The 27,676-nt window shown below is 31.8% G+C and overlaps 1 protein-coding gene across 13 annotated transcripts in view; it reads right to left on the minus strand.

Annotated features, from left to right (window-relative positions):
• LOC124971392 (probable ubiquitin carboxyl-terminal hydrolase FAF-X) overlaps window positions 1-27,676 on the minus strand; it is a 133,635-nt gene that overhangs the window by 104,503 nt on the left and 1,456 nt on the right. For 6 of the 13 annotated variants that reach the window (XM_047535168.1, XM_047535175.1, XM_047535179.1 and 3 more), the window contains 7 exons: window positions 27,132-27,180; window positions 19,890-19,939; window positions 12,801-13,054; window positions 4,816-4,961; window positions 4,248-4,327; window positions 2,201-2,313; window positions 661-879 (listed from right to left, as the gene is read on the minus strand). In XM_047535168.1, the coding sequence (XP_047391124.1) occupies window positions 661-879; window positions 2,201-2,313; window positions 4,248-4,327; window positions 4,816-4,961; window positions 12,801-12,902 (660 nt within the window). In that variant the 5' untranslated portion in view covers window positions 12,903-13,054; window positions 19,890-19,939; window positions 27,132-27,180. The remainder of the gene's footprint in view (window positions 1-660; window positions 880-2,200; window positions 2,314-4,247; window positions 4,328-4,815; window positions 4,962-12,800; window positions 13,055-19,889; window positions 19,940-27,131; window positions 27,181-27,676) is intronic. The other 7 variants (XM_047535170.1, XM_047535177.1, XM_047535171.1 and 4 more) reach the window with 7 other exon arrangements.

Raw genomic sequence — 27,676 nt, forward strand, 5'->3', positions numbered from 1 at the left:
CTGCACTTTGGCAGCTGCTGCAGCTAGCTTTGGATTTGAGATCCTCTGCCTTGGCCTCCCAAACTGCTGGGATTAAGTTAAAGTGTGGGCCATGGTGCCTGGCATATGTCACTAATTTATTACACTGAATAAATAAATGTTTTCTGCTCTTTGAAAATGCAGATCAACACATACAAAACACAGTGAATATAGAGTCAAAGTTTGCTATCATATTCTTATAAAATTAGTGGGAATAGTTCAATAATAAAATAGTGAATCACTTCTATTGAAGAAACATAGAATAGAATATTCATCAATTTAACAATACTTAAAACATAGTAAGCCTTTTTTCAGCAAAAGTTACAGCTACTGATCAAGAGTTCAATGCTAGGGGGCTGGGGAGATAGCTCAGTTGGTAGAGTGCTTGCCTTGTAAGCACAAAGCCCTGGGTTTGATCCCCAGTACCCCCCGACTCCCCCCCAAAAAAAGTTCAAGGCTAGTTCAAACAAACTAAATAGCATATTTTAAAACAGAAACCTAACAAAAAAAGGTTATGTTTTGCCTGTTTCATTATGTTAATGGAAGTTTTTATCACTAATGGTTCATGGCAAGTGTAAAAAAAGTTTTTAATATTTAAATTTAAAAACAAAATGAAACAAAACAAAAAACAAACCAACACACTTTTGGTGATCGTGGATCTGGAGAATGGGCAAAGAGTTCATCTTCAGGCAACTGAACACTTGAGGAAACTGATTCACATGGACGTGTACCATTGTAGACATGAAATTTGCAATGAGGATTTAAAGCCAGGGCAAGAAGTTCTAGAAGTGGAAACCAGTCTTGGGACAACTTGGCAACACAAAGCTCCACTAGGCGATGGGTATTGTTAATAATACACCTCTGTTAAGTAGTGGAAGAAAAGGGAGATAAGATGATTATAAGACAACTTTGCATTTTAACCACAGAAATATTCTAGTTAATAAACATCTTTCTTCAACTTCTGTACTAATCATCTGAATTCTACTTGACTGTACTAATACTATGATCAAAATGATATAAGATAAAAATAAACATTTACTTTATTAAAAAATTTTACACCTAATTTTAAAGGTTTTCTGTAAAAGATTATAATTCCAACATGCAACATAGCTTGTCTATGACTACTTTATTTTCATAGGTTACAGATTATAAGCAGTATCATCTCTTCCTGAAATTTATTTTCTAAAGGCAATAATTCCAAAATCTAAACATTTAAAGTTGTTAATTATTCATGATAAAGAAAATCTGTAACACAACTCTCAATTCAGAAGTCATAGATCATTTTATTTCTACATCTTAGAAGTTACACGTCAATTTGAGAAACTTTGCATTTATATGGTAGCCATGGTCATTCGTAGAAAAAATGTTCAAGTTAAAGTTTATGGAATGAAATAATATATATACATATATTTGTATATTTCATAACTTTTGATTCACTGTTTTCTAAGGATCAGATCTGAAATAATCACATCAATTCATTAAAAAACATTTTTCATCTTTAAAGGTCTGGAATGTGACGATATCTCATAATCTATGGTAATCTGAATTATACCTGCTGTAGACAGAAAGCAATACTTTAGCACTTGTAGTTCTAGTGGATAGTCACTTAAAGATACTACCAATCTAAGAACACTTAAATTTTATTTCACATTTTTGATATTAAACTGTAGCTTCCATCCATACTAAAAACTTGTGTGAGCACTGGTTTGTGGTCTAAATTTCTAGGGGAGATTATTTTTTCCCTTTTTACCAAGTGCCAACTTACTACTTTGAAATTTCCTTGACTGGCACTTCTGCATACTGAGTTATATTTGCAACATAATTATAGGGTCCTAGCTACAGTAAGGGTCTGCTATTTTATTTCCCATCTTGGATATTCTTTCTACTGCATGGTTAATATGCCTTACAATCTATACCATTATTTATTTTGATAAAACTTACTGTGTTGTACATAAAGCGACAAGGCATTTGGAATTCCAGATGACAGTTTAAACAAGCTATCTAACTCAAAATCCCAAGTTCATTCTAACAAACGGTTCTACTTTCCATTGTGACATGCATATCAGGAGATTATGTCTATCAAGTATAAATTGTATGATTCAACAGTTGTCAACAGTTACATTAATTTTCCACAGGAATCACCATATAAATCTGAATCTCAAAAATCATGTACAAGACTCACATGAATTTCAAACTTCCATCCACTCACTGCCTCATCCATAAGGATTTTACTGAAAGATACTGTTAGTCCATCTCGAAAGAAACGCTGACAAGCCTCACTTTTAACATCAAGGCCTAAGAAAAAGTTAAAAAATTAAAGTACATTTAATGTAAAGAAAACATTTCTCTGGCCAATTACATGATTAAACATAATAAACTGTTAGAAACTGGTATGGCTTCCAATTCCCAAAGAGCATTATAGCTTTTGAAATGAGGTACCACATTATCATGAGATTTATTAAAAAGGTGAAAACGCATTTAGAAAAAGAAATGAAATATTACCTTTAGTGAATTATGTAAGACTGCATGAAATTAGGTAGTATGATTAACCAAAGATGCTTCAAAATGATAACATAAAAAAAAGGTTACTTGTGGATAATCAAAATGATTTAAGAGATGACTTTACTTCTTTTTAAGTTCATCTAATTAAAGAAAAGTAAGTACCATTTACAGTTTCTGTTGATCTTTTATTATTTAGGACCTAGGACTTAAGTCCTCAATATTTGTAAAATTCAAGCACACATCAGCAAAATATATCTGAGTGGTAAGAAACATTTCTAATCAGGTAAAATATTTTCATAGGTCACAATTTTTGTAAGATCAAAAGTAAAATATAGGCAGGGCACAGTGGCACACATGTGGTTCCCAACCTCCAAAGGCTAAGGCAGGAGGATGGTAATGTTAGGCTAGTCTCATAAGGCCTTGGGCAACTGAGTGGTAAAGTGCCCAGAGTTTAATTCTCAGTACCAAGACAACAAAAATAATAATAAACTAACTACCTAAATGACTGAAATATAATTATTAGTTAAAATAATATCATTTAACTTTGCTGGAGTCAGACTTAGCAACATATGGACTTCAAGAAACACCCCAAAGATTAAAAATATTTTTAAAAAATGACATCGATATACTTTTGATAATCCATTTCCAGTCATGGTTAAATAATGTAGAAAATAAAATATTACTGACTTTTCTTTTAGCCTTTAAGGCTTTAAAAGAGTAAAGAATATTACAGAATTGGTTATCTGGTTAAAAAAATACCTAATATTAGAAAAAGTCATCAAAAAATGGTCCTTCCAAAAACAGCTTTTACTTCTGGTCAACAATAAAAAATACCAATTTTTTTTTTCTTTTTCTTTAGTTGATTTTTAAGGAAAATTTGGGCATTCTTTTAAAATATTTTTTTTTTTCCTTTTTGAAAAAATGCATAAAAACCTTTTTTCTTTGGATATAAAGGAACATAAATGAATGTTCATATAATTTATCAAACATACAAATGTAATACTAGTGAAACAGCAATTCTCACCAAAAAATATATGGGTTCTCTACTAGCACATGTCCTTTGATTAACTAGCATTCCAGAAAGTCACTTAAAAGTCAGGTTTAAACAATTTTTGCTGAAACTATTTGCAAATTAACATTTTTTGAACTTCTTAAATGCAAAAGTCAATGAAGACACATGAATCAAACAACCATCCCATAACTAGCAGTTTTAAACTAAAATAATCTTTAATACACATTAATTCACATAACAGGTTTTAAAAATCCACTACATTCTGGAAAATGTTTTAATTGTGAGTATAATGACCCCTTTGAAAATTTATAGAACAATAAATCATCTTTGTAAAAATATAAAAATATTATAGAATTCTACATAAAATTTAAAAAGCTGAGATTTTTGGGGTCTGGGGATATAGCTCAGTGGCATAGTGCCTATACATTATGCATCATGAGACCTGGCTTCAATGCCAAGTACTGGGACCATAAAAATAAAAAAATAAATTAGAAAAAAAAAATCATCTAAGGGCTCTCTAAAGGTTTTCTCAATTCTTTCTCCTTGTAAGTGACTGTACATACATGTGAAAAAAAGTCTTTCCAGAAAGTTTAGTGATATACCATAGGTGACAAATAAATTATAACTTTATAATAAAAAAAGCAAAGCTTTTGAATACAACATTGAAGTACATACAATAGTACATGTTATGAATAATGTAACATCTAAAACTCACCTTTTTTACTAAGATCAATAGCAGCTTCTAAAAGCACTTCTAATTCCCCTTTAGGCAAAACAGGAACCACCCATCGAGGCCTAAGAATTATTGTAAAACAAGAAGATGTTTTATAGGTTTTGCACTAATCAAATACTGTAAGTTACTATGAAAGAAGAAACTACATTATATTCACAATTTAAAAAAAAATAAGCTGACAAAATTATTTCCTTTGTGGAATTGAGATATTCATTTCATATACATGTGGAATTTTTAAGGCACTATCATGTGAATAAGCTATGGTACCACACCCCTCCAGAAACACCAAAAGGGTCATGTTGTGCCTCAAATTTAATTTACTCATTGTCATTATCTTTCAGTTTTTCAAATTCATAGGAATGTCTGCTTGAAGAACAATGAGTTATAATGTATTTGGCTATAATTAAAACATTAATTCCATTAGGATAGCCAAGACTTTTTGAATGCTGTCCATGCTTCCTTTTTCTTATTTAATTCTAGTTGCAAAACTAATAGCAAGTAGTTTGTGCTTCCCATACATTCATTATCAAAAATATTGAAACAAATGCACCTGTTGATCATGTCATCCAACTTTGCTAGGTCAGTATGTGGAAATATAGGTTCCTCCTCTTCATGCTGTGGTGGAGCATCACCTTGACCTTGTTCATCTGGAGGAGTTGCTGGGGAATTCTCATTGGAATAATCATGTGATGAAATCTTAATTAAAGTTAAATATCCCATACTTAATTTCTATAACACAGGTACAACACTGAACAATTCAGATACCATCACAGATTAAGTAAAATATTACCTATTTTTAATAGTCTAATATGTCTTTCTAAATGTACAATAAAAATGGGATAGCACAATGACTCCCCATCCCCTACCTATTTCTGGTCATCATGAAAAGTATTTTTCCACATAATTAAGAGTGGCTATGTAGCCCTATATGAACTAATCTAATTAAAATTAGAGAACATTGTTATTGTAATGACTGCTGATGATATAAACACAACTGTAATTATCCTTCTTAATAACAAATTTCTCAGATAAATATCAATTTTGTCTTCTTAAGAAGAGAATCTTAAAAATATAAACATTAAATTGACAGGATAAACAATTCCTGGGGGGCAGAGCATTATAGACCAAAAGTTAAGAGCCTGCAAATATAAATATGTGGGTTTTGTCCACAACATCTCCCAAACAAAACCAAACCAAAACTTTATTTCACCACTTTGTAGTATCTCTTTTCAATTTATTTTCATTTATTACTGAGTTTTACTAAACAGCTTACTCAATTTATTCTGTAGGCACATACTTATTTTTATTCATTTTACTTTGGTAGACTTATAACAAGTTCCCTTCAAAATTCTACATCCCTTAATAATAACCACGAATTTTTAAACAAAATTTCCTAACTATGTATTACAGGTTTCTTTGGTCATAACTTTGTTCTCTGTCAGTGTTCTGCTTCAGAAATCCAGAAGGAAAAGCAACTGACAATAACTAACAAAAGCATCTGCATGAATTAACATTTCACTGTTGGAGAAACCAAAATTTTCAATGTAAGAACAAGTTATCCTTTTATAAATATTATTTTTTAAAAAACAGCGAATTGAAATGTGCCTGCAGGAGATAACACAGAAGCACCTTTACTTCTCAAATGTTTTGAGTTTCCCTATAAAGGAATCTGATTTTTTTTTTTAATTGACAAGTTTTGAAAGTGTTCTAGTTAAGTTTCCTTTACTCAAGTTATCTATTTCTTTTTCAAAGACGCTTTTTGATAGTTTGAATTGTTTAATCACTCAAATGTTCTTTTATAAGCAAAGGGACAAGTGAACTAAGCTACATTTATGCACCAATGAACTATTCAGCAGTAAAAAGTAGGTAAGTATGTAACAAGTTGCTATATCCCAACAAAACTGGATAACCTATATGGAAGAAGAAATGTCTAGAAATATACAACCTATACTACTTTAGGAAGAAATAGAACATTCTGAACAAAATCTGAACCTCTGTAAATCTTGAGGTTAAAGGACTTGAGATTAAAGGACTGACTGAAGAAGGCCTGGTGTTGGAGCTCAGTGGTAAAGGGCAGTGGATACTTAAGCCCTTGGGGTCAATCTCAGGTTATGCAAAAAATGAAAACAAAAACAAAAATCTCACAGGGTATCCAGATAAGCCTATATATAATTTACTCCAGGAGTCCAACTGAATTCTCACCGTGAAATAAGTAAAGAAAAATCCTCTCATTTCCAGGAGAGGGACGTATATGCAGACATTTAGTAACATAAAGAACATTCTGTTCTCAGCAAGTTTGACCTCCAGAGAAATGAATCTTCTAAGGTTCCTTAGGTTTGGTCAGACCCTAACTGACCTGGGTGCAGGGAAATTCACAACTCTTAAAATTTCACTAGAGAAACAGAAAATTTCCAATTCTCACTACCCATAGTCATCATGTTGCACTTGGGGTAGGGAATCTGGAACAGCACAGGCTTACTAAAATAATGAGAATAATCATGGTATCGGTTCCCCTTCCCCACAAATCTATTATTACAATCTTAAAGGTTTTGTTACCAAAGTTCCTTTTTATACATTATATTGTGTCACTTTTTAATCATACTAAAGGACAAAAAATAGTTTAAAGAGACACAGCAACATCAAAATCAGTCTCAAAATGGCAGGGAAGTTAAGATTTATCAGAATGGGAATTTGAAATAACTACCGTCAACAGGCTAAGGCATCTAATGGATAAAGTAGACAACATGAGAGAACAAATGTTGAATGTAAGCAGAGAAATTCTAAAAAAGAATCAAAATCAAATGCTAGAGATAAGTAGTACTATAAAAGGAATGAAGGATCCCTTTTATGGGCTGAACTTCCAATACTAAAAAGCAGAGGAAAAAGATGGAGTAAAAATGTCTAAACGCCTGGGACAACTGTAACTACCAAAGATACAACATGTGCAATAGGAAGAGCAGAAGGAAAAGAAACAGAATCAAATGAGAAAAGTGTGGAAAATTTCCGAAAAGTTAATGTCACAAAAAAAAACTTAAAAGATTTAGGAAGCTTAGAAAACACTACAAGCAATAGTAGCCTTCTGTGGTTTCAGTTTCTCAAAGTCAAGTGATTCACATATAAAATGAAAAGTTTCAGAAATAAATAATACATCAGTTTTCATTGCAAGCCCTTCTGATGGGATTAAATATTGTAATCATTCATCTTCTCAACTAGAAGTGGGATTAATGCAAGAAGGATGGGATTAATGCAAGAAGGATGAAAATGTTGTGAAACACGACACAAAATCAAAATTTGATCTTAAATTGTTTACCATATTGCAAAGAAGTATCATTTTCAGTAGCAAATAAAAATTGGGGTAAGTGGACAAAAATTTTGTGTTACTTAAAGTTAAATGAATTCACAGGAAGCCCTTTAGAATCAAACTAAAGATACTTTGGAACACACATAAAATTATGACTACTTTTAGTTCAAAAGAATTAATTTTTCTACATCTGGAATATATACCACAAAATGAAGATAAATTCTATTGAATAGGAAAAATTAATACTTTTGTTGGTGTTTTAAATATTCATTTATTTATTTATTTATTTTTTTGCGGTGCTGGGGATCGAACCCAGGGCCTTGTGCTTGACAGGCAAGCACTCTGCCAACTGAGCTATCTCCCCAGTCCTACATATTTATTTTAAATTGATAAATCATACATATTAAATATTTTTTATTATCTTTACATTTCAACTTTTTTCCTGAAATTTTTATTCCCTCTCATTTTGTATTATGAAATATGTGTATTAATTTGATTTTATTTTTGGATATCATTTAAATATAAAATACTACCATATATTGCTAATGACAATTAAAATAAACCAGGCACTTATTGTGTCAAAAAATAAAAGTCGATTAATGTAATTCATAACAGACAAACTAAAAACACAACAGACATTAACAGATGCCTAGAAAGTACCTGGCAAATCCAATGTCAGGATAAATATTTCCAATAAATTATAAATAAAGCACAACTTTCTCAACATGATAAAGAATAGCTACAAAAAGACTATAGCTAACATCATACTTAATGCTGAGAAACTACAAAATTTCCTAAGACCAACCACAAGAAAAAATTCTCCAAGAATTAACGAAAATAACTCAGTAATTGGAATAAGAGATTATAGCAAAGGATGTAGGATCCCCTTCATAAAGTCAAACCTAATATTATTTTAGAAGTGAACTACAGAAGTTTATAATTAAAAAATGCTATGTACAATGCCACCTGAAAAAAATGTGAACTTTATAAATTTAATAAAATATGTATAAGACATGAGGAAATCTACAACATTTTGATAAATCAAATAACTGAAGAAATGGAATTTCCATATTCATGGATAAGAAGACTATTATAAAAAATATTTAGCTCTTCCCAACCTTCTAAATTCAATGGAATCCCAGGCAAAATTCCAGCAAATTATTTTGTGGATTGTCAACAAACTAATTTTTAAATTTATATTGTGACACGGAAACTAATACAATGTTGAAAGGGTAAAAGTAAAATCAGGTATAACACTTCTGCACTTCAAGATTTACTATAAAGTAATAGTATTCAAATTAGTGTAAAAAATAGCAGACTCCAGTAAAATTAAAAATATATGCTATATGAAAGATGTGGTCTACAGAATGAAAAAAACCAACTAATGAATCAGGATAAAATGTTTGCAATTATAAAAAAGTGTTATCCAAAATATACATAAAACTATTTTGCCTTATTTTGCTGTACCAAGGATTGAATTCTGTGATGTTCTACCAATTAGCTACATCTCTAACCCTTTTTGTTTATTTTTTAAAAAAGTAAGTTGCTGAGGCTGACTTCAAATTTGCAATTCTCCTGCCTCAACCTGTTTACACAGAAATTTTAAAATTAGTGAACAAGTCTTGTTTTGTTGTTTAAAAATGAATAAAAAGGCTGAACAAATTCTTCCCCAGAGACAACTTAAAAATATGACAACTAACTATGAGATGCTCAACATCGTGTTATACAAAACATGCTATACCTAAATGCCAATAATAAGGTAATCACTACAACAACTATTAGAACTGCCAAAATTAGAAATACTTTGGAAAGGCAGTTTGGGAATTAAAAAACAAAACAAAACAAAAACAAAACTCAACATACTCTTATCACAGGATCTAGCAGTCATGACCTGGTATTCAATCAGATGAAAAACATCAATTTCACAAAAAAACCCCCTACATTATAGGTCCAGAACAGCACTATTTAAAACCGTCAAAACAGGGAGGATATCAAAATATCATTTAGTAGGTGAATGGATACACTGAAAGGCTACATATTCTATGATCACAACTATATCATTCTGAAAAAGGCCAAATTACAGAACATAGTAAGATTAGTAGTTCACAGGAATTAGGGATAAGGGAGAATAAAGAGAGAGAAACCATCTGATACTATTAATCAGATCCGTTTCACTAGATAAATGACAAAACTCAGAAATACATAATATACAAGGTAAAATATGATGAAACTATGGACTTAGGGTGATAATGAAGTGACAATCGATCACTGTGACAAATGTTCTACTTTGACAGGGGAAGATCCAGGCTGGCATAGGGATATAAGTTTTTGTATTTTCTGTTTGGTTTTCTGTGAACCTAAAACTGCCATTAAAAAAAAGCTTAAATATTTAAAATGGGAAGCAGGTGTTAGCAAAAGAAAATAACAAAAATAATGAGTGCATTAAAAAAACGCCCCAAAGAACAGAAGACATACCACACAATATTAATGCACCCCTCCCCCAAAACATGGTATATATTTATACTAATATAAGAAAGGTAGACTTTAAGAGTAGAAGACTCAGTACAAAACTAATAGATCTCTTCATAAACATTAATGGGTAATTACCAAGAAAAGAGACTTATTTTTGATTTAATCACATTTTATATGTTCAAAATAATATCTATCTGACTGAACAACAAAATGAAATGGGCATGTTCACACCTACCAGGAGATCTCAGCTAGTTAAAGGGGGGGAAAAAAAAAAAGGTGCACAGACTTAAAGCAAAATAAGATAACTTAGACAAACCCACACATCTACAGTCATCTGATCCTTGACAAGGGTGCCATACATTGGAGAAAAGATTTCTTAATAAATGGTGCTAGAAAAACTAGTTATTTATATGAAAAGGAATGAAAATTGAGCCTGATCTCTTGGCCTGCACAAAAATCAACATAAATAACAGAGCGCTAGGAATTAAATCAGAAACTACTGAAATCCTAGAAGAAAATGTATGGTCAATACTCCACACAAAGACAAAACACACACACAAAGACTTTCTCCACAGTATTCTAAAGCTCAGGAAATGATGCCAAGAGTTAAAGGATGTGATGGCATCAAATTAAAAAGCCTCTGCATAGCAAAGGAAATAGAACCTACAGAATAGGAGAATATCTCTAATAGCTACTCTTCTTACAAAAGATTAATATTTAGAATATAGAAGAACTCAAACTTTATACTAAAAAAAAATCAAATAATTCATTTAATAAATAGGCAGATGAATTAAACTGACAACTCTCAAAAGAAAAATGTTCAGAATTGTTAGCAATTTAGGGAAATGTGAATCCAAACAACACTGAGATTTCATCTCATATCAGTCCAAAAGGCAGTCATCAAGAGTACAAATAACAAATGCTGGAAAGGATGTGGAGAAAAAAGAATACTTTTGCACTGTTATGGGATTGTAAATTAGTACAACCACTATGAAAATCAGTGTTAGATTCCTTAAAAGACTAGGCATGGAACCAACATATGACCCAAAAACCACCATAAGCCACTTCTTGAAATATTTTACTACAGTGATACATGCACACCTAAGTTTATAGCAGCACAATTCACAAAAGCCAAATTATGGAACTAGCCTAGGTGTCTGTCAATGGTTGAATGGATAAAGAAAATGTGATATTACCATATGATGGAGTTTCATTCAGTCATAAAAAAAAATGCAATTATGTCATTTGTAGGAAAGAGGATGGACCTAGAAACTCAAAAGGTTAAGGTTGTATATTTTCTGTCATATGTGGAAGCTAGAGAGGATAAAGAAAAAGAAAGGTGGAGGGGATCTCATGAAGATCAAAGAATAATCAACAGAGAAAAGGCACCAAGGAGTGGGATGGGAAGTGCTAACGAATGACTGTGGTCAAATTATATTGTCATATATTGTGTGCATGTACAACCATGTAACAACAAATCCCATCAGTATGTACAACTATGGTGTACCAATAAAAAAATGTGGGAAAAAAAAGTCAGCAGACTTAAAGCAAAACAACACATCAAAAAAGTATATATGGGGCTGGGGTTGTGCTGTGGAGTGCTTGCCTACCATGTGTGGGATCTTGGTCCTCAGTATCACATAAAAATAAAATAAAGGTATTATGTCCAACAACTAAAAAATATGTATTTTAAAAAAAGCATATATAGCAAATTGTTAAAGACATCAATGAATGCATGTCATTAATATAAAATTTTCAAACACTCATGAAACTGAATTATATATGCTGAATCACACAGCAAGGCTCAACAAATTGTCACAGTAATAACAGCATAAGACTGTGTATCAAGAGGAACTGACCTACAAATCAATGGCAAAAGAAATATATTAGAAAACCTCAACCCTCAAAATGAAACACCTAGGTTTTATCTAAAAGAAGTCTTAAAAAAAAAATTCCAAATTAGAAAATTTTAATAAATAAATGTAACAATAAAAACAAATGGATACAAAATTGTGAGATGTGGTTTGATGAAATCTATGGTCTTATAAAAAAATCATCTTTTAAAAACGAATTTGAAAATCAATTAAATTCTACCTCAAGAAATTAGACAAAGCAAACCAAACCCAAAGAAAGCAGAAAGAACTACTAAAGATAAAAATAGGAATAAAAATGTTAAATAGGAGAAAAAGTGCAAAACATTTAAAAATTCCAAGTAACTATTAACACAGAAGAACTTAGCAAAGATAAATCACCAATATTAGAAATAAAAATGAAATTATATTAAGGCTTTTACAAATATTTCACTTATGGATACGATCCTTAATATTTCTACTCCAGAGACAGAAAAAGAAAAAAATTTTGCCAACAAGGCCAAAACAAAATTTTGATTCTATAATCTATGCTAATCCTTTTGTAAATATTATTCATCTATCCTTATTTTAGAAATAGGAAAACTAAGGTATACATTTAGTACTTAGCTACAGACATGTGGTTACTTTTAGGGTGTTATGAAGATGAGATCTGAACAAAAATATGCTGATTTGAGTTTATGCTTTTAATCAAAGTTATAATGAATACTTTTGTGATCAAATTTACACAGGTCTTTTGAGGCAGAAAAACAGGGCTATAAACTCATGCCCATAGTCAATTTTTTCTTAAGTGCAATTGAAAATCACTATAGCTTTTATGATTACAGATTATTCAGAACATGTTCCAATGTTTCATACTCCCTAATACCCAAAATAACACAACCTTGATCATACCTGGTTCTGTTGGAAGGGAGGCTGAGACTGTCCATCAGGAGTTTGGCCCTGGCTGTCATTCCCTCCCACTGGAGAGCCACGAGTTGTGGCTGTCATACTCATCAAAGAATATATCTTTGCTATTTTGTCTGTTTACGTAGTTATCCTAAGAGAAGAAATTATAGTCCATGTATAGGAGATGAAGTACCAGCATATGCCAGTCCTAAAAATCTCCAATTCAAGGACAAACCATCCTGCAGAGACCATTTCATAACCTAAAAGTAGAAAGGGGGAAAAAGATATAAATTTTTAGTTTTAAAAAGATAAATAAGAAATTAACCCATTTTAAACATGTATAGTATCACCAGAGTCTCTACAGTCAGTAAGAGAGGATTATAAAAACAGACAAGTGAAACAAGCTAAAATTTTATTAAAACTTTTTACTCACCTTAATAAATTCATATTTTTACCAAGGAAACAAGTTCTATTACTAGTTCATTAAGGGAGTCAACAGTATATTCTAGGAATTCACACAATTATACATGATAGTAGTTTTATTGTGGGAATTCTTTGTGACCTAAATAGCAATAAAGGTTGCATGAACAACCATTAAATCCTTTATATTCCATATTCCTTTTGTCCTATATTTTTCAATTTATGCTACAAAACAATTTCTTAGGGTCCTTTAAAAATGCTGTTATTTAAGCTCTAGACTATTTCAAATATATAAAAAGATCTCAAGCCCCGAAATTGGTATGTCTTTAAAAATCTCCAAAGTAATTCTAATGTTTGATTAGGCTGAAAACTAGATTTATCTTACCAAAAAAAAAAAAAAAAAAAAAAAAAAAAGAAAATCAAAATTTCAAAGTCAGTCTGTATGGAAGAAAATAATCTGTGTCATCTGTGTATCTAAAACATTATACCCCACCCCTCAAAAACAGGGAGTGGGAAGGAAAATAAACAGAAAGCAAGCAAAAAATATAAACTGAAAAGTCAAAGAAATATATGTATGTGATAAATACACAGGTGAAATAATAACCAATTTAATAACAGCACTTTTTAGAAGTCATGCATTTGGTGAAGAATTTTATTTCTTCCTGCAAATATATGAAGTAGAATTATCATCTACCTTTACACACAAGTAAACAGAGGCAGAGAGCAAAAGAGGTGAGCTACCTACTTAAGTACTAAGTCACTTTTTTTCACTGATAAGATTCACAAAAGAAAAGTTAAGAGTGATAATAAACACTACTGAGACAAATATCAGACACAAACTGCTCTTTTTTTTTTCCGGGTGCTGGGGATTGAAGCCAGGGCCTTGTGCTTGCAAGGCACTCCTACCAACTGAGCTATATCCACAGCCCCACAGACTGTTCTTTAAAAAAAAAAAAAAAAGTGAAAAATCTAGATAAAAGACAATTAACTGGGTTGTGGTGGTGCACCTCTGTAATGGTAGGTGAAGGCAGGATGATTACAAGTATGAGACTAGACTAAGGCAAGACCCTGTCTCAAAGTAAAAGGGGCTGAGGATGTAGCTCACTTGTAGAGTATACCTGAGTTCAGTTCCCACTACAAAAAAGAAAAAAAAGAGAGAAAGATAATCATGTTTCCATAATAGGACTTGAGAAAAAATTGGACAAAAACCTGAAGTTTATAAATATCTTTATAGTCTACCCTACTAAAAACCACCAGTATCTATGATTTCTCTCTCTCAGGAAATTCTTGAATTCTGTCTTTCCGTTTTTTGCATTATTGTTTATGCTCACACTATAAGTCAGGATAGTCAATGACAGCTTTGAAAAACCAACCAATTTCTCTAAAACTATATGCAATGATTTTTGCATAACTGTGTTTTTTAGGAAGGATAAAAATGAAGCATGGTTCAATATCAATGCCCTACTAGTTCACACATAATTTCGTCACAATTTTTAAAATTTTTATTTGTTCTATTAGTTGTACATGACAGTAGGATGCATTTATACATTTTGACAGATCATACATAAATACAGTGAAACAAAAGAAAACAAAAAAGCTACAAGAATTATAAGAATTACAGAAAAAGAAGTTAACAAAAAGACAACAGTAAATCCTTTCCAGTCAAAACACACAGGTGAACTGATAATAAAGCAGGATTCAATACTATCCTACCCAATAAGATACAAGAATCCTACAATAGACTTTTCAAGTCTATTGAAACGAATTGTACAGCTTTAAAGTGAAGAAATAGAAAATACTTCACATAAACAAGAGGGCTTGCTATACTACTATCAGAAAATATAGATTTCAAATAAAAGCTGTCACAATACATATGGCAAAGAGACACCTGCACTCCCATGTTACCCCAACACTATTCACAATAGCCAAGAAATGGAAACAGCCTAAGCATCTAACATGAATGAATAAGAAAAGTTGACCTCAGAAAGCTGAGAAAACAGTGGTGACCAGGGGCAGGAAAAGGTAGTAAGGATGGGAGGCACAGAAAAGGCACTAAATTACTGTTAAAAGTAAGTTCTGGGCTGGGTTTTAGCTCAGTGGTAGGGTGCTTGCCTGGCACATGTGAGGCATAAGTGGTTCGATCCTCAGCACCACAAACGAACAAATAAATAAAGGTATTATGTCCATCTACAATTTAAAATATATATTTTTTTAAATAAGTAAGAAGTTCTGGTTTGCTAGTACACAGTAGGGTCAGTGTAGAACAATATTGTACTATACATTTCAAAAAGTTAGCAAGCAGAAAGAATTTTTAAAAATTTCCCCATTAAGAACTGATAAAAATGTTTGAGGCCATACTTATGTTTACCCTAATTTAACATGCTAAATATGTACTGTAGGTAATCATTCCATGTTACCTATTATATATGCAATTTTTCTGTATCCATAAATAATTTAAAATATAACTTTCAAATTAAAAAAATTCAAAACACACACAAAAAGAAAACAATAACAACTGTCAGCAAGAATACAGAGAAACTAGAACCCTTCACACCAGTTGCTGTGAATATGAAATACTGCAATTCTTAAGAGAAGCAGTACTGCAGTTTCTCAAGAAATTACAAACAAAAGTACCCTATGATCCTGCAATTCTCAAAGAATTAAAAGCAGAGTTTTGAAGAAATTCTCACATCAGCATATTTAACAACACTGCAACAGTGAAGCACCCACTGAGATGAGATTATCAAACTGGTAGTAAAACATGCAATGGAATATAAATCAGCCTTAAAAAACAAAATCTTGTCATATAATATAACTAACGAACTTTTAAGACATTAAGGAAAGTAAGCTATTAACAAAACAGATATATTGTACTTGGAGTAGAAATGATTGCCAAGGGACAGTAAAAGAGGCAATGTGAAATAAATATTACTACTATTATAATTATTATTTGGTACTGGAACTGAACCCAGGGGTGCTTAAAAACAAAGCCACATCCCAGTCCTTTTTAGATTTTACTTTTAGACAGGACCTCACGAAGTTGCTGCTGCTGGCTTTGAACTCAACATCCTCCCGTCTCAGCCTCCCAAACTGCTGGGATTATAGGTCAGTGTTATAAGTGAGTGCCACCTGACCGCTAGTTATGGAGTATCAGTTTGATGAATGGAATAAGTTCTACAGATATAAAAGGTAGTGGTGGATGGCAGTGATGGCTACACCATTTTTAAGTTCTCTGCTATATAAAGTATGAGAGATGCAGAGTATAATAATACTTTTTTCAAAATTAATTGTACAATTTAGAACTCTATAATAAAATCATTTTAAATTAATTCATCAGTCTGTACCATCAGTAGGATTTAAGGTACATCTACAACATACAAGTACCTTAAAGAATAGATATTTAATCAAAGCAGTAGTTCCTAATTTCTCCCTGTTCTTCAAATGTTCCCATCACACAGAACAGAGAATTGTCATATTGTCTATGGACAAAAGAGGCATTGCTGAAACCCAAACCTTTATAAATATAGTGTTAACAATAATAATAATATAAACCAAATAACAGCTTCTCAGTAAGATTATAGTACCAAAAGACTAGCTGCTAGTAACTGGGCTATTGATGACACAGTAGCAAAGTTTCCAAACTTTGTGTTCAAAATTTTCATTAAAGATGAGTTAATCTTTGCAAACTGGTGTAACCTCTAAGGAAAGCAGTATGCAAATTGCTCAGAAAACTTGGGATGGAAGAACCATTTGACCCAGCTATCACACTCTTCACTCTATTCCCAAAGGACTTAAAATCAGTATATTACAGTGATACAGCCACATCAATGTTTACAGCGACTGAATTCACAATAGCTAAGTTACGGAACTAAGTGAGGTGCCCTTCAACAGATGAATAGATAAAGAAACTGTGGTATGTATACACAATGGAATATAACTCAGTCTTAAAGAAGAATGAAATTATGGCATTTGTCAGTAAATAGATGGAGCAAAAGAATATTATGCTAATAGAAATAAGCCAATCCCCAAAGCTAAATGTTTTCTCTGATATGCAGATGTCAACAACGGGGGGGGGGGGGGGCGGCGGGCGGCGGTGCAGGTGGCTAGGGAAGAATACAGGTACTTTGGATTAGACAGAGGGGAGTGAAGAGAGGAGGAGGTATGGGAGTAGGAAGGACAGTAGAATAAATCAGTCATTAGTACCCTATGTACATATATTATTACATGATTAATGTAATTCTACATCATGTACAAGGAGAAGAATGAGAAGCTGTACTCCATTTGTATAGGTCAAAATGCATTCTACAGTCATGTATACCTAATTAGAATAATAGCAATAAAAGATGAGCCAGTCATATTTTCAGTAAAGCAAGCCTGACAAGTCATTATCATTATTATTTTGGTCTTTTGTTCTTTCAGTACACACTGCAATCTTTTCACAAGCAGTTTGTTAATTTATACTCATTTTTTTAACTTTCTACTCAAATCTGGCCTTTTGAAAAGGACTCTCTGACAAAGGCTTAGGAGGTTTCCCTATACTCGGTTACCATGGGCCTGACCTATTTGTTTTATCATTTAGGTAACTTTATGCTACAACAAACTCCATAATACTAGCAAAGAGTTTTGCCCTGCAGTGACTCTCAAGAAAGTCATAAAATATTTTAAGTAGTCTACTTAAGAACAAACCATTAGGAAAATTCAAGCACACTAATCCCAAAAATTAAGATTTGCCAACTTTTCATAGGTACTTTGTGACTGTTTTCATATTCTAAAACAAAAATCCTTACTTCAAATTCAGAAACTTAACATGTGATGAAAAACTATCTTCAATTTGCCAAATTTCTTCCCTTCGGATATTAAAAAAAAAAGTAGGACAACTAACAAAACAAGTTTTTACCCCTAGTCTACTTAAAGAAGTGGGGAAAAAAAATTTGTTGGCCTTCATATCCAAAATATTAAATAATTAGTCTTCCTCCTCCTCTTACTGCTCATAGGAATAAAAAAGGGCAGCCTACATGTTGGCAGACAATTCAATGTTTTCTTACAATGCTAAAGTCTTAGTTTAATCTAATCATCACATATCCAAACATTTACCAAAATGAACTGCAAGCTATATATACACAACAACCTTCATACAAAGGACAACAGTTTTAATTATTAATAAATTAGGTGCAAATTATAAGGAATCAGGACCTTCCATGAAGAGATAAACTCTCACACACATTCATAAAAGTAATTCTACTCATTGATGAAAAGGACTGAAAAGAGAACAAGAAGCCCTAGTTTCAATCCCTAGCAAATAACTAAAAGCAAAAATAAATAAAATAAAAGCAGAGCAGGCTCATAGCACAAAAGACACAAAAAAATGTAAATGCATATTGCTAAATAATGAATCTAGTCTGAAAAGTAAGTATAGAAACAAAAGAAAAGTGGTTGCTGGAGTTTACAGGGAGGGAAGGAAGGATGAAATGGTTCAAAGGAAAGCATTTTAGAGTGCTTGAAACTACTCTTGAGGATATTATATTAACAGATAAAAGTCATTACCCACTTGTCAGAACCAAACAATCTTTAACAGTCAGGCTGCAAATAATTCTTGGGAAAATGATATATCAACATAGAATTCATCAACTGTAACAAAAATATCAACTATAAAAGATGTAAATAACACAAGAAACTTTGGGGAGAGAAGACAAAAGTTACTCTCTGGATTTCTAAACTAAAACTAAAACTACAAACAAAAACCCACTAACTAAAAAATATAAAACAATTTTGTCTTTAAAAGGTTATTTTTCAGAAATGTTAACATGTAATTGATAGTGTACTTTAAAAAAATAAAAGGCAAAAAAAAATCTTAATTTTGCAAGTACGCATAAACTACAGTTCAAAGAGATCCTCAAAACTTTACATTTCTCTAACTGCTGAAGGTGCTGAACATCTACATCTCTCTCCCATCAGAATGGCAATTATCAAGAATACAAATGATGACAAATACTGGCAAAGATGTGAGGAAAAAGGTACACTCATACTGCAAATTGATACAGCCAAATGGAAAGCAGTACTGACATTCCTCAAAAAATCTGGAATGGAACCCCCATTTGACCCAGTTAACGTAAAATCAGCATACTACAGTGACTCAGTCACATCAATGTTTATAGAACCTCAATTCACAATAGCTAACTATGGAACCAAGTGAGGTGTCCTTCAACAGATTAAGGATTAAAAAAATGTAACATCTATCCATCTATGATAGAATATTACTTAGCCTTAAAGAAGATACACAGATGCTAATTCACAATGGGGCGGAGCTAGGGAAGAACAGTTACTTTAGATTTGGTACAGGGGAGTGAAGAGAGGGGGAGGGGGTATAGGGTAGATGGATAGTAGAATGAAATAGACATTATTGCCCTACGTACATACATAACTATACAACTGGTGGTATTGTACATCATGTATGCAGAATAAGAAATTATACTCCATTATATATGATGTATCAAGTGCATTCTACTGTCATGTGTACCTAATTAAAACAAATAAAAAAATAAAACTCCCCAAACACATCACACTGCTCCCCCCAAATATGTGCAATTCTCTTAAGTAAAAATAAAAGTTAAGAAAAACATGAAGAAAACACTTGCAGTGAAAATAGCCTCTAAATCAAAATGCTTGCAAACTTACCTTCTAAGAAATACAACCAAAACAGTAATCTCCTTTTGCAGATTCTCTTACTGCAATGAAAAGGAATTGATATCAAATTTTACCTGAAGTCATCTGTACCAACCTTTAAACAATGAATCAAAAATAAAAATAATAATTTGCTATTATTTCCCCTAATAATTTAATACATGTTAGCAGAATTAATGTTCTTAAAGCTTATTAGAAACACTCTTAATATATCAGCTAACACTCCTAATTTTAGGGTTACTTCAGGGATTGTCATATGGGTAAAGACTGATATACCCTGCCAATATAAGGCCTCCTGCAAACGGTATGTTAGTGAACCATCCTAGATGTGGATACTATAGCCGCAGACCAGGCTTTGGATAGTTCACAGAAACAAAAGATAATATTTGTTGTTTTAAGTTGTTAATTTTAAATTATAGATATCTAATACAGAAGTATTCTGTTTCTTAGCTTATTTAACAGATAGGAAAGTAAAAATCACATCAAGCAAACTTTCTACCATTATGGCAGCTTCACAGATCTCACTGCTTAATTTCAATTCATAAAGCATTTTTTTCTAACCACCTCTCAAGCAGTTAAAAATTATGTTTTAATTCTTCAGTTATGTCAGTTCTAACAAATCTACAAAACACAGAATTATCTCCAAACTTCTCTACAAAATACAAGTTTTATCATGTCATCTTCATCTCCCCTCCCTCTAAGCCAGACATTGCTTAAAAATAAAACGTAAGTACTTTAGCCTGGCACTTGAAATTATACAAGTTCTAATCTTGTTCACACTAGTTTTCTAGTGTCATGCCTCATACTTTCCTTTAAGTATTAAAACATTTTTTTCACTTTCTACCGCTAGTCTTTATCTAAATAATCAAAGCTTCCATTTTTCCATTTCTGGTCATTTGTCTGAAAATACTTGCCCCAAATCATGCAGTCACCAGAACCTTACAGCTTTGAAGATCAACAAATATAATTCAACCTCAAACTAGATAATTTTCTTCAACTTTTCTACTATTCAACATTCCACAACACCATTTTTAGCCCTTAAACTATACAATTAAAACATTTTCACATCTCCCTATGCCTAGTATGATACAAAAACAAAAAAAAAAAAAAAAAAAAAAAAAAAAAAAAAAAAAAAAAACCTCAATGAGGTTAAATAATTACTGATTGGGTGAAAAGCAAGAACTGAAAACAGGCTAATATCATGATTCTAATTAACCAACACATTCCCTTAATCAGAAATGCTAATCATGTACAAAAGTCAGTTTCATCCTTGAGGAGATAGCTCAGGGTAATATTCACACAGCATGTAAAAAAGCAGTTTCTTTAGACTTCATCATGGAACATGTATCACTGTATGAATATTAAAAAGCAAACAAAACTTAATTGTTGCATTGGATCAAATGAGCCAGATACTATGCTGCAGATATAAACTTAAATTCTCCATGGGAAGACAAAAATAAAAATGGTAAGAAAAAGAAAGAGTTAAGTTTTTTAAGAATTCAAAGAAAGAGGGCTGGGGAGATAGCTCAGCTGGTAGAGTGCCTGCCTTGCAAGCACAAGGCCCTAAATTCGATCCCTAGTACCGCAAAAAAAAAAAAAAGGGGGGGGGGGATTTCAAAGAAAGGATAAATCATTATCAACTGAAGATAAACGGACAATACTTCATGAGGATGAACTGACCAGTGTAAATCATACAATGATGAGGGAATACAGGACAGGCAAACAGAACAAAAAGAATTAAAGTATAAAAGGAATAATAATAACATATAGTAAGAATGAAGGTAAAAGACCACAAAATCCACATAAATTGTGACAGTTCAAACCATAACTGGGAAGTAGTAAATAACCATGGAAAAGTGGTCTGGAGTTATAGCAAAATAACTTCATTACAGTGGAATTAGCATAAGAAGTTTGAGCAGTAATTGCAATAATAAGAAAAGTTATGTACAATACTTTAGTATAAATATTTAGTAATAAGGAAAGTATGTACAATACATTACTTATAGTAATGTATAGTGAAAGGAATAAACAAAACCTTCTAAGATTTTTTGGGTTCCTGAACTCGGCCTGTACCAACTAAAATAATCCAGTAAAAGTAAATCAATTTTAGTCCATTGATATTTATGTGGCTTAGATAATGAGAGTTTCACAGATCAAGTCAAGGAATACATAAGTGGCCATTACTACATTAGGATTCTCTTCTAACCTTTGTTTTCTCCTTCAATTAACCAGGTCACTATGAATAACTAACATTCTTCAAGTTAGAATCAAGTATACTAAGAGAAATATAACTTTAAACAAAGAAATACTAATAACCCTGCAGACTAGAATATATCAATCTCAGCATATTGCCATTTGGGGCCTTGGGGAATGGAGACAATGCACAATGTAAGATATTTAGGAGCATCCTTGGATACTTCCCACTGGAATCCAACCACCAACCACCCATCATGACTGTAAATAATATCTCCAAACACTGTGGAATGTTCAAGGAGAAGGCAAATTCAGTCCTCGTTGAGATGCACTGTTGAAGATACTGACAATGGTTTACTATTAGCAATGTTCACATTATCTCTTGTTGCATCATTTATGGTGATTCTGCTTACTATGTTCCTATAAAATGTTATCAAGAATAAACACATTAATTAAAATATGATTAATTGTCTACAATTATTTCTATGAAGGTCTGGACAACCACTTCAAATATAAAGAGTATTCTAAATTACTACACAATGTATTACTGAATACATGATGGAATTCAAGTAAATTAAGATAATACATTTTTAGAGGATATTCTCTTTCAAAAGATTTTCACCCAATAAAACATCATAAAGTCCCCAATAATACCTGTGGTCCCAGCTTCTAAAATTGGTCACAATTATGCTGCCTCTTGATAGTCATGTCATGTTTCCATTGGTTTAGGGACCCACCTATTGGCTTGAATTTAACTATATTAACTCTGAGATTAAATTATGAACACTCTGAAGTTACTTGCACTCCCTTCTCTTCTTGCTTGCTCTGATGTAGCAAGATATTACGTTGTTACCTGTTTCATAAAGAGAACCACATGACAAAAAAGCGAGACTGCCTTCGAGCTAACAATGAGGAACTATGGTCAGTAAACCCCAAAAACTGAATACTCTTAATGAGTACCCTGAATGAGTTTGGAAACAAAAGCCATTCTTGATCAGCTTTTCAGATGACTGCAATCACAGGCAAAAATCAAACTACAGCCTGAGGCCCTGAGTCAGGGAAAATAATACATATCTAAATTTCTCATCAAGAGAAATTATAAGATTAAAAACTGTTATTTCAAGGGGTTGGGGTTGTGGCTCAGTGGTAAAGCACTTGCCTAGCATATGTGAGGTACTGAGTTTAATCCTCAAGACCACATAAAAATAAATAAAGGTTTAAAAATTTGTTATTTCAAATCACTATAACAGGATGTTACATAGCAATAACTAATGCAATACCTCTCAAATAATCTTCACACAAATTATCTGCTTTGATTTTTTTTTTTTAATTTTAACCATTCTATACAACTAATATACCCAGGGAGAAAAATTAATGATTAATGATTCATGGTTTCCATATTCCTTAGCAGTTCTCTTCCTTTATATTAGGATCTCATTTTTCACTTGAATCAGAACTTTCAATTTGTTTTTCTTTCATCTTATAAAATCAACTGAAATTACAAATAAATTGTGCAAATACTCCTTTATAGGTATGACAAAACTGAACTGTTCTTAGGCAGATCATATCACTAAGAAAAGAAACTTCTCTTATCAGCTACTTCAAAGAAGTCAGAAATAAGAGGTTTGCAGTTGTCAACATCTTAATGCATACTGAGCTCCGGAAAAAAGTAAAATATATCACAAATAGACACACTACCATTTTAGAAACAAATTTACCTTTTAACTTTATTTTTTACACAATCAGTCTCAAACTTCAAACTATTCAAAAAAGTATAAAACAAAGAAAAACCTCTAAGTATATCTCAAATTATTATACAGAGTTTATAGTAATGGGTTTCTCTTAATTTACACAGAAGTCTAATGTACATGGTCATTCACTTCCTAGTGCACTTCAGATAAAAAAGCTAAAGCTAGAATAGAATAGTCACAGAAACCAAATAGCTTAAAAAGAAAGGTCCAAAGTCATTTAGTTTATATATGAACTATTTTTAACTCCCAACAGCCAGTGAAGATGAAAAGTAACACCACCAAGTTTCTATCCCAGACCTATGTACTCCATTAGAATCTCCTAGTATTTACTGTAGACTAAGATCTAAATAAGCAGATATTTCAAACAATTCCACAAGTAACTGAAGCACAGTGAAGGTAGAAAATCACAATTATTTAATTACTTTAATAAAAGAATAAAGACTTGCTGTCAAACATAAATAGGATACATGTATAAATGCTTAATGAAAATTAGAAAAAATAAATTTAGTTAAAATTTCACAGTAAGACATAATTTTATACATCTTATTCCTTAAAACTATCCTATAATGGTTATAATTTTATAATTTACATAAAAAAATAAAACCTTGCGATGTGATAAAGTCACACCTTACTATCTATAGAGAGATTTTATGTTGTTTTTCTAATTATAATAGAAATAAGATTTTAGTTATGAAAGTAGTCCTAGTATTCCATATTATTTCCCCAAATGTGTCTATGAGGAATCCTGTACCACATTCTATACCATGTAAGCCCTCCCTCCCTCCCTCCCTCTCTCCCTTCCTTCCTTTGGAATTTAGCACAGTCAACAAAGGAAAAGGAAATACAAATTAATGTCTATTTTTTTCTATTTCAATTATTTCTTAAAAATACTGTAAACCTTATACATACTCAAACACATTCACAAACACCAACAGTTTCGAAAAGTTTTTGTGGAAATTAAACGGATTTTAAACATTAATAAAACCTAAAATTCTTAAAATGAGATAAAACAATTTCACATTAAATCTGATATTAATTTAGTGGATAACATAAGGAAATGGCAGGCTGGAGTTGTGGCTCAATGACAGATCGTTTGCCCAGCACTTGTGAGGCACTGGGCTTGATCCTCATGAAAACACAACAAAGGTATGGTGTTAATTTACAACTACAAAAAAAAAATACATTTAAAAAAGTGAATGACTCAGTTTTAGTTTTGCATCTTTAAGGAATAATAAATAAATTTTAAGAATAAATCTATCAAATCCCAATGACATAGGAGGCTGAGACATGAGGATAGAAAGTTCAAGGATAGCCTAAGCAATTTAGAGCAACCATCTTAAAAAATGGCTGGTGATTTGACTCAGTAGTTAAGAAAGCTGGGTTAAGTACCTGGTATCAAAAAATAAATAAAAAAAATTTTTAAATTGTTCAATTTTATCACATCATGGCATAATTGGCATAATGGTTAGAATTATCATTAATTAGGCTTATCAAACCTCAATTTTCTTATTTCTTTATGAAAATTAGAGATATGCACGAGACAATACAAAACGCTTACTCAGTGCTACATTAGTAACCCAAATGACAATTCTGTAGTTAATTTTTAAAAACATCAGTTCAAGAGCATTTTCTTTCAATGTGCACACCTGTAAGCCTGTAATTGCACTTACTAAGGTGGCCAACAGCAAGATGAACAGAAATTCAAGGCCAGCCTAGGTCACTTAGTAAGACTGTCTCAAAAATAGAGTTGGCATATAGATCAGAGGTACAGCACTCCTAGATTCAGTTTTCAACACAAAAAAATAAAATATAAGTAAGATTCCAATGTACACCCCACAACAGGTATAAGAAATATGTGATACAATTAGCAGCCTCAAAAATTGCTGATGTGAACATGAAAAGATGCAGTCACTTTGAAAAACAATTTTGCAACTGTTTACATTAAGTATAAATTTACCATAAATGGCAATTTTGCACTAGGTATCTACACAAAAAGATTAAAACATTCACATTTCATACAAAATACTTATACATTAGTGCTCTAGCAAATTTATTTTTCATTGTTCCAAATGTTTACCTGGTAAACTGATAATCAAAATGTGACAAAGTCATACAATGAAATACTATTTGCACAAAAAATGCAATACTGATTCATATTACAACCTGAGTGAATCTCAAAAACCATTATCTAGGTGTTAAAAGCTATACCCCAAAACAAAATGTTTCATGTGAAGTATCCCCAAATGGCAAGTTGATGAAGATAATGAATGAGAAATTGTCTGTGGATGAAGGCGGGATTAGGGAATGATGGCAAAGAAGCTGGAAACATTTGCTTTGGAGAGATGGATATGTTCTAAAAATGCACTGGGGTGATGGTTTCAGAACTCTGTAAACTTACTATTGGATATATAAATTATACCCCAATAAAGTTGTTTAAATGAACTTATCCAATAATCAAAGGATATAGTTTGTTTACTATAATAATCCATAAAAATTTAAGTACAAGTACTTGGTACACACAATTAAAAAAAAAAAAAAAGGCCTACTTTGGAGGTTGGCTCAGTGATCTTATATGCTTAGCATGCTTGATGCTCCAGGTTCAAATCCCAGGACCTCTGTCATCCTGTCATGTGTCTATCCGATCCCCCACTCCCCAAAAAGGTCTTTAGTTGAAGCAATTATCTTTAATTCAGATTAAACAAAGGTTGTTTCCACATGAAACTGCTAAACTATATATCAAACCTTCTACTGTAATTTAAAACTGGTTTTATAAAATGCACTTGCGCAACTCATCAAGAAGTGAATTTTATCTTGTGACATCTATCTCAAAACAATAACCTGCATTATAAAAACCTTATCAAAGATAAATTATTAAGATATCTTCTAAAAAGTATTCATCAAGGTACTGAAAATGCATTGCAAGATCCCAGAATAAAAAAAAAAACCCAGTTAATCCTTCCCTTACCGGTTCCACTGAGAAGTAAACACTTAAAAAACCAAAACTAGGTTCCAATAATATCAGATAAAAATCTAGTCTTTAAAAATGCTCTTGGAATCTAGACTCTCAAATGTAACATTCTTGCTGTTTTTTTAGAGGCTAATGAAATTTCTCTTCAAGTACAGAAAATAATCTTTAGATACTACTAAGGTCAACAAAAGGAAGTAACAAGACCAAAATACCAGGATGACAGATTAAACATTCATGTAAATAGTGCATAGGGAAAAGGAAGAATAGTGAAATCTAACAATGTAATTTTGAAGTCAATGAAATAAAAAACATATCTGAGCTCACCCTTGAAACACCAATTGCAAATACTTCAGGCTTTCATTCTTCGCACTCACTGGAACAATAAAGTTTAAAATGTGAAAGTTAAAAACAATATGGATATATTCTGAAATTAAAAAAAGTATTTCTTTTTATAACACTTTTCACATTTGGGTAAGTCAAAATGGCAATTAGCAGACCTAGAAAAATTTAATATCTACTTAGGTTTTCAAGGTCAGGGTTTTAGTTTACATTCCTAGTAGGGTTAACTAGTACTTAATCACCATGCAATTATTAGTGCTAATGAACCTGAAGAAAAGACGCACAGCAAGTTCCCTAAATTAAAACAAAAACAAAAACAAAAACAAAAAAACCCAAACCCAAATTCTTTTTTAAAAATCGAACCTATATAACCTCGAATTTAGAAGATGAATAATTTTCCTTATAAGAAACATTGTTAAAAATCATAGCATGTCATCTACCAAATCTTAAATTGAAGACCTTTGAACAAATCATTCAACACCTGTAGGAGAAACCGCACAGCAAAACGATATAAGGAACGATATAATGAA

Source organism: Sciurus carolinensis, chromosome X, assembly GCF_902686445.1.
Source record: "Sciurus carolinensis chromosome X, mSciCar1.2, whole genome shotgun sequence".
NCBI classification, from domain to species: domain Eukaryota; kingdom Metazoa; phylum Chordata; class Mammalia; order Rodentia; family Sciuridae; genus Sciurus; species Sciurus carolinensis.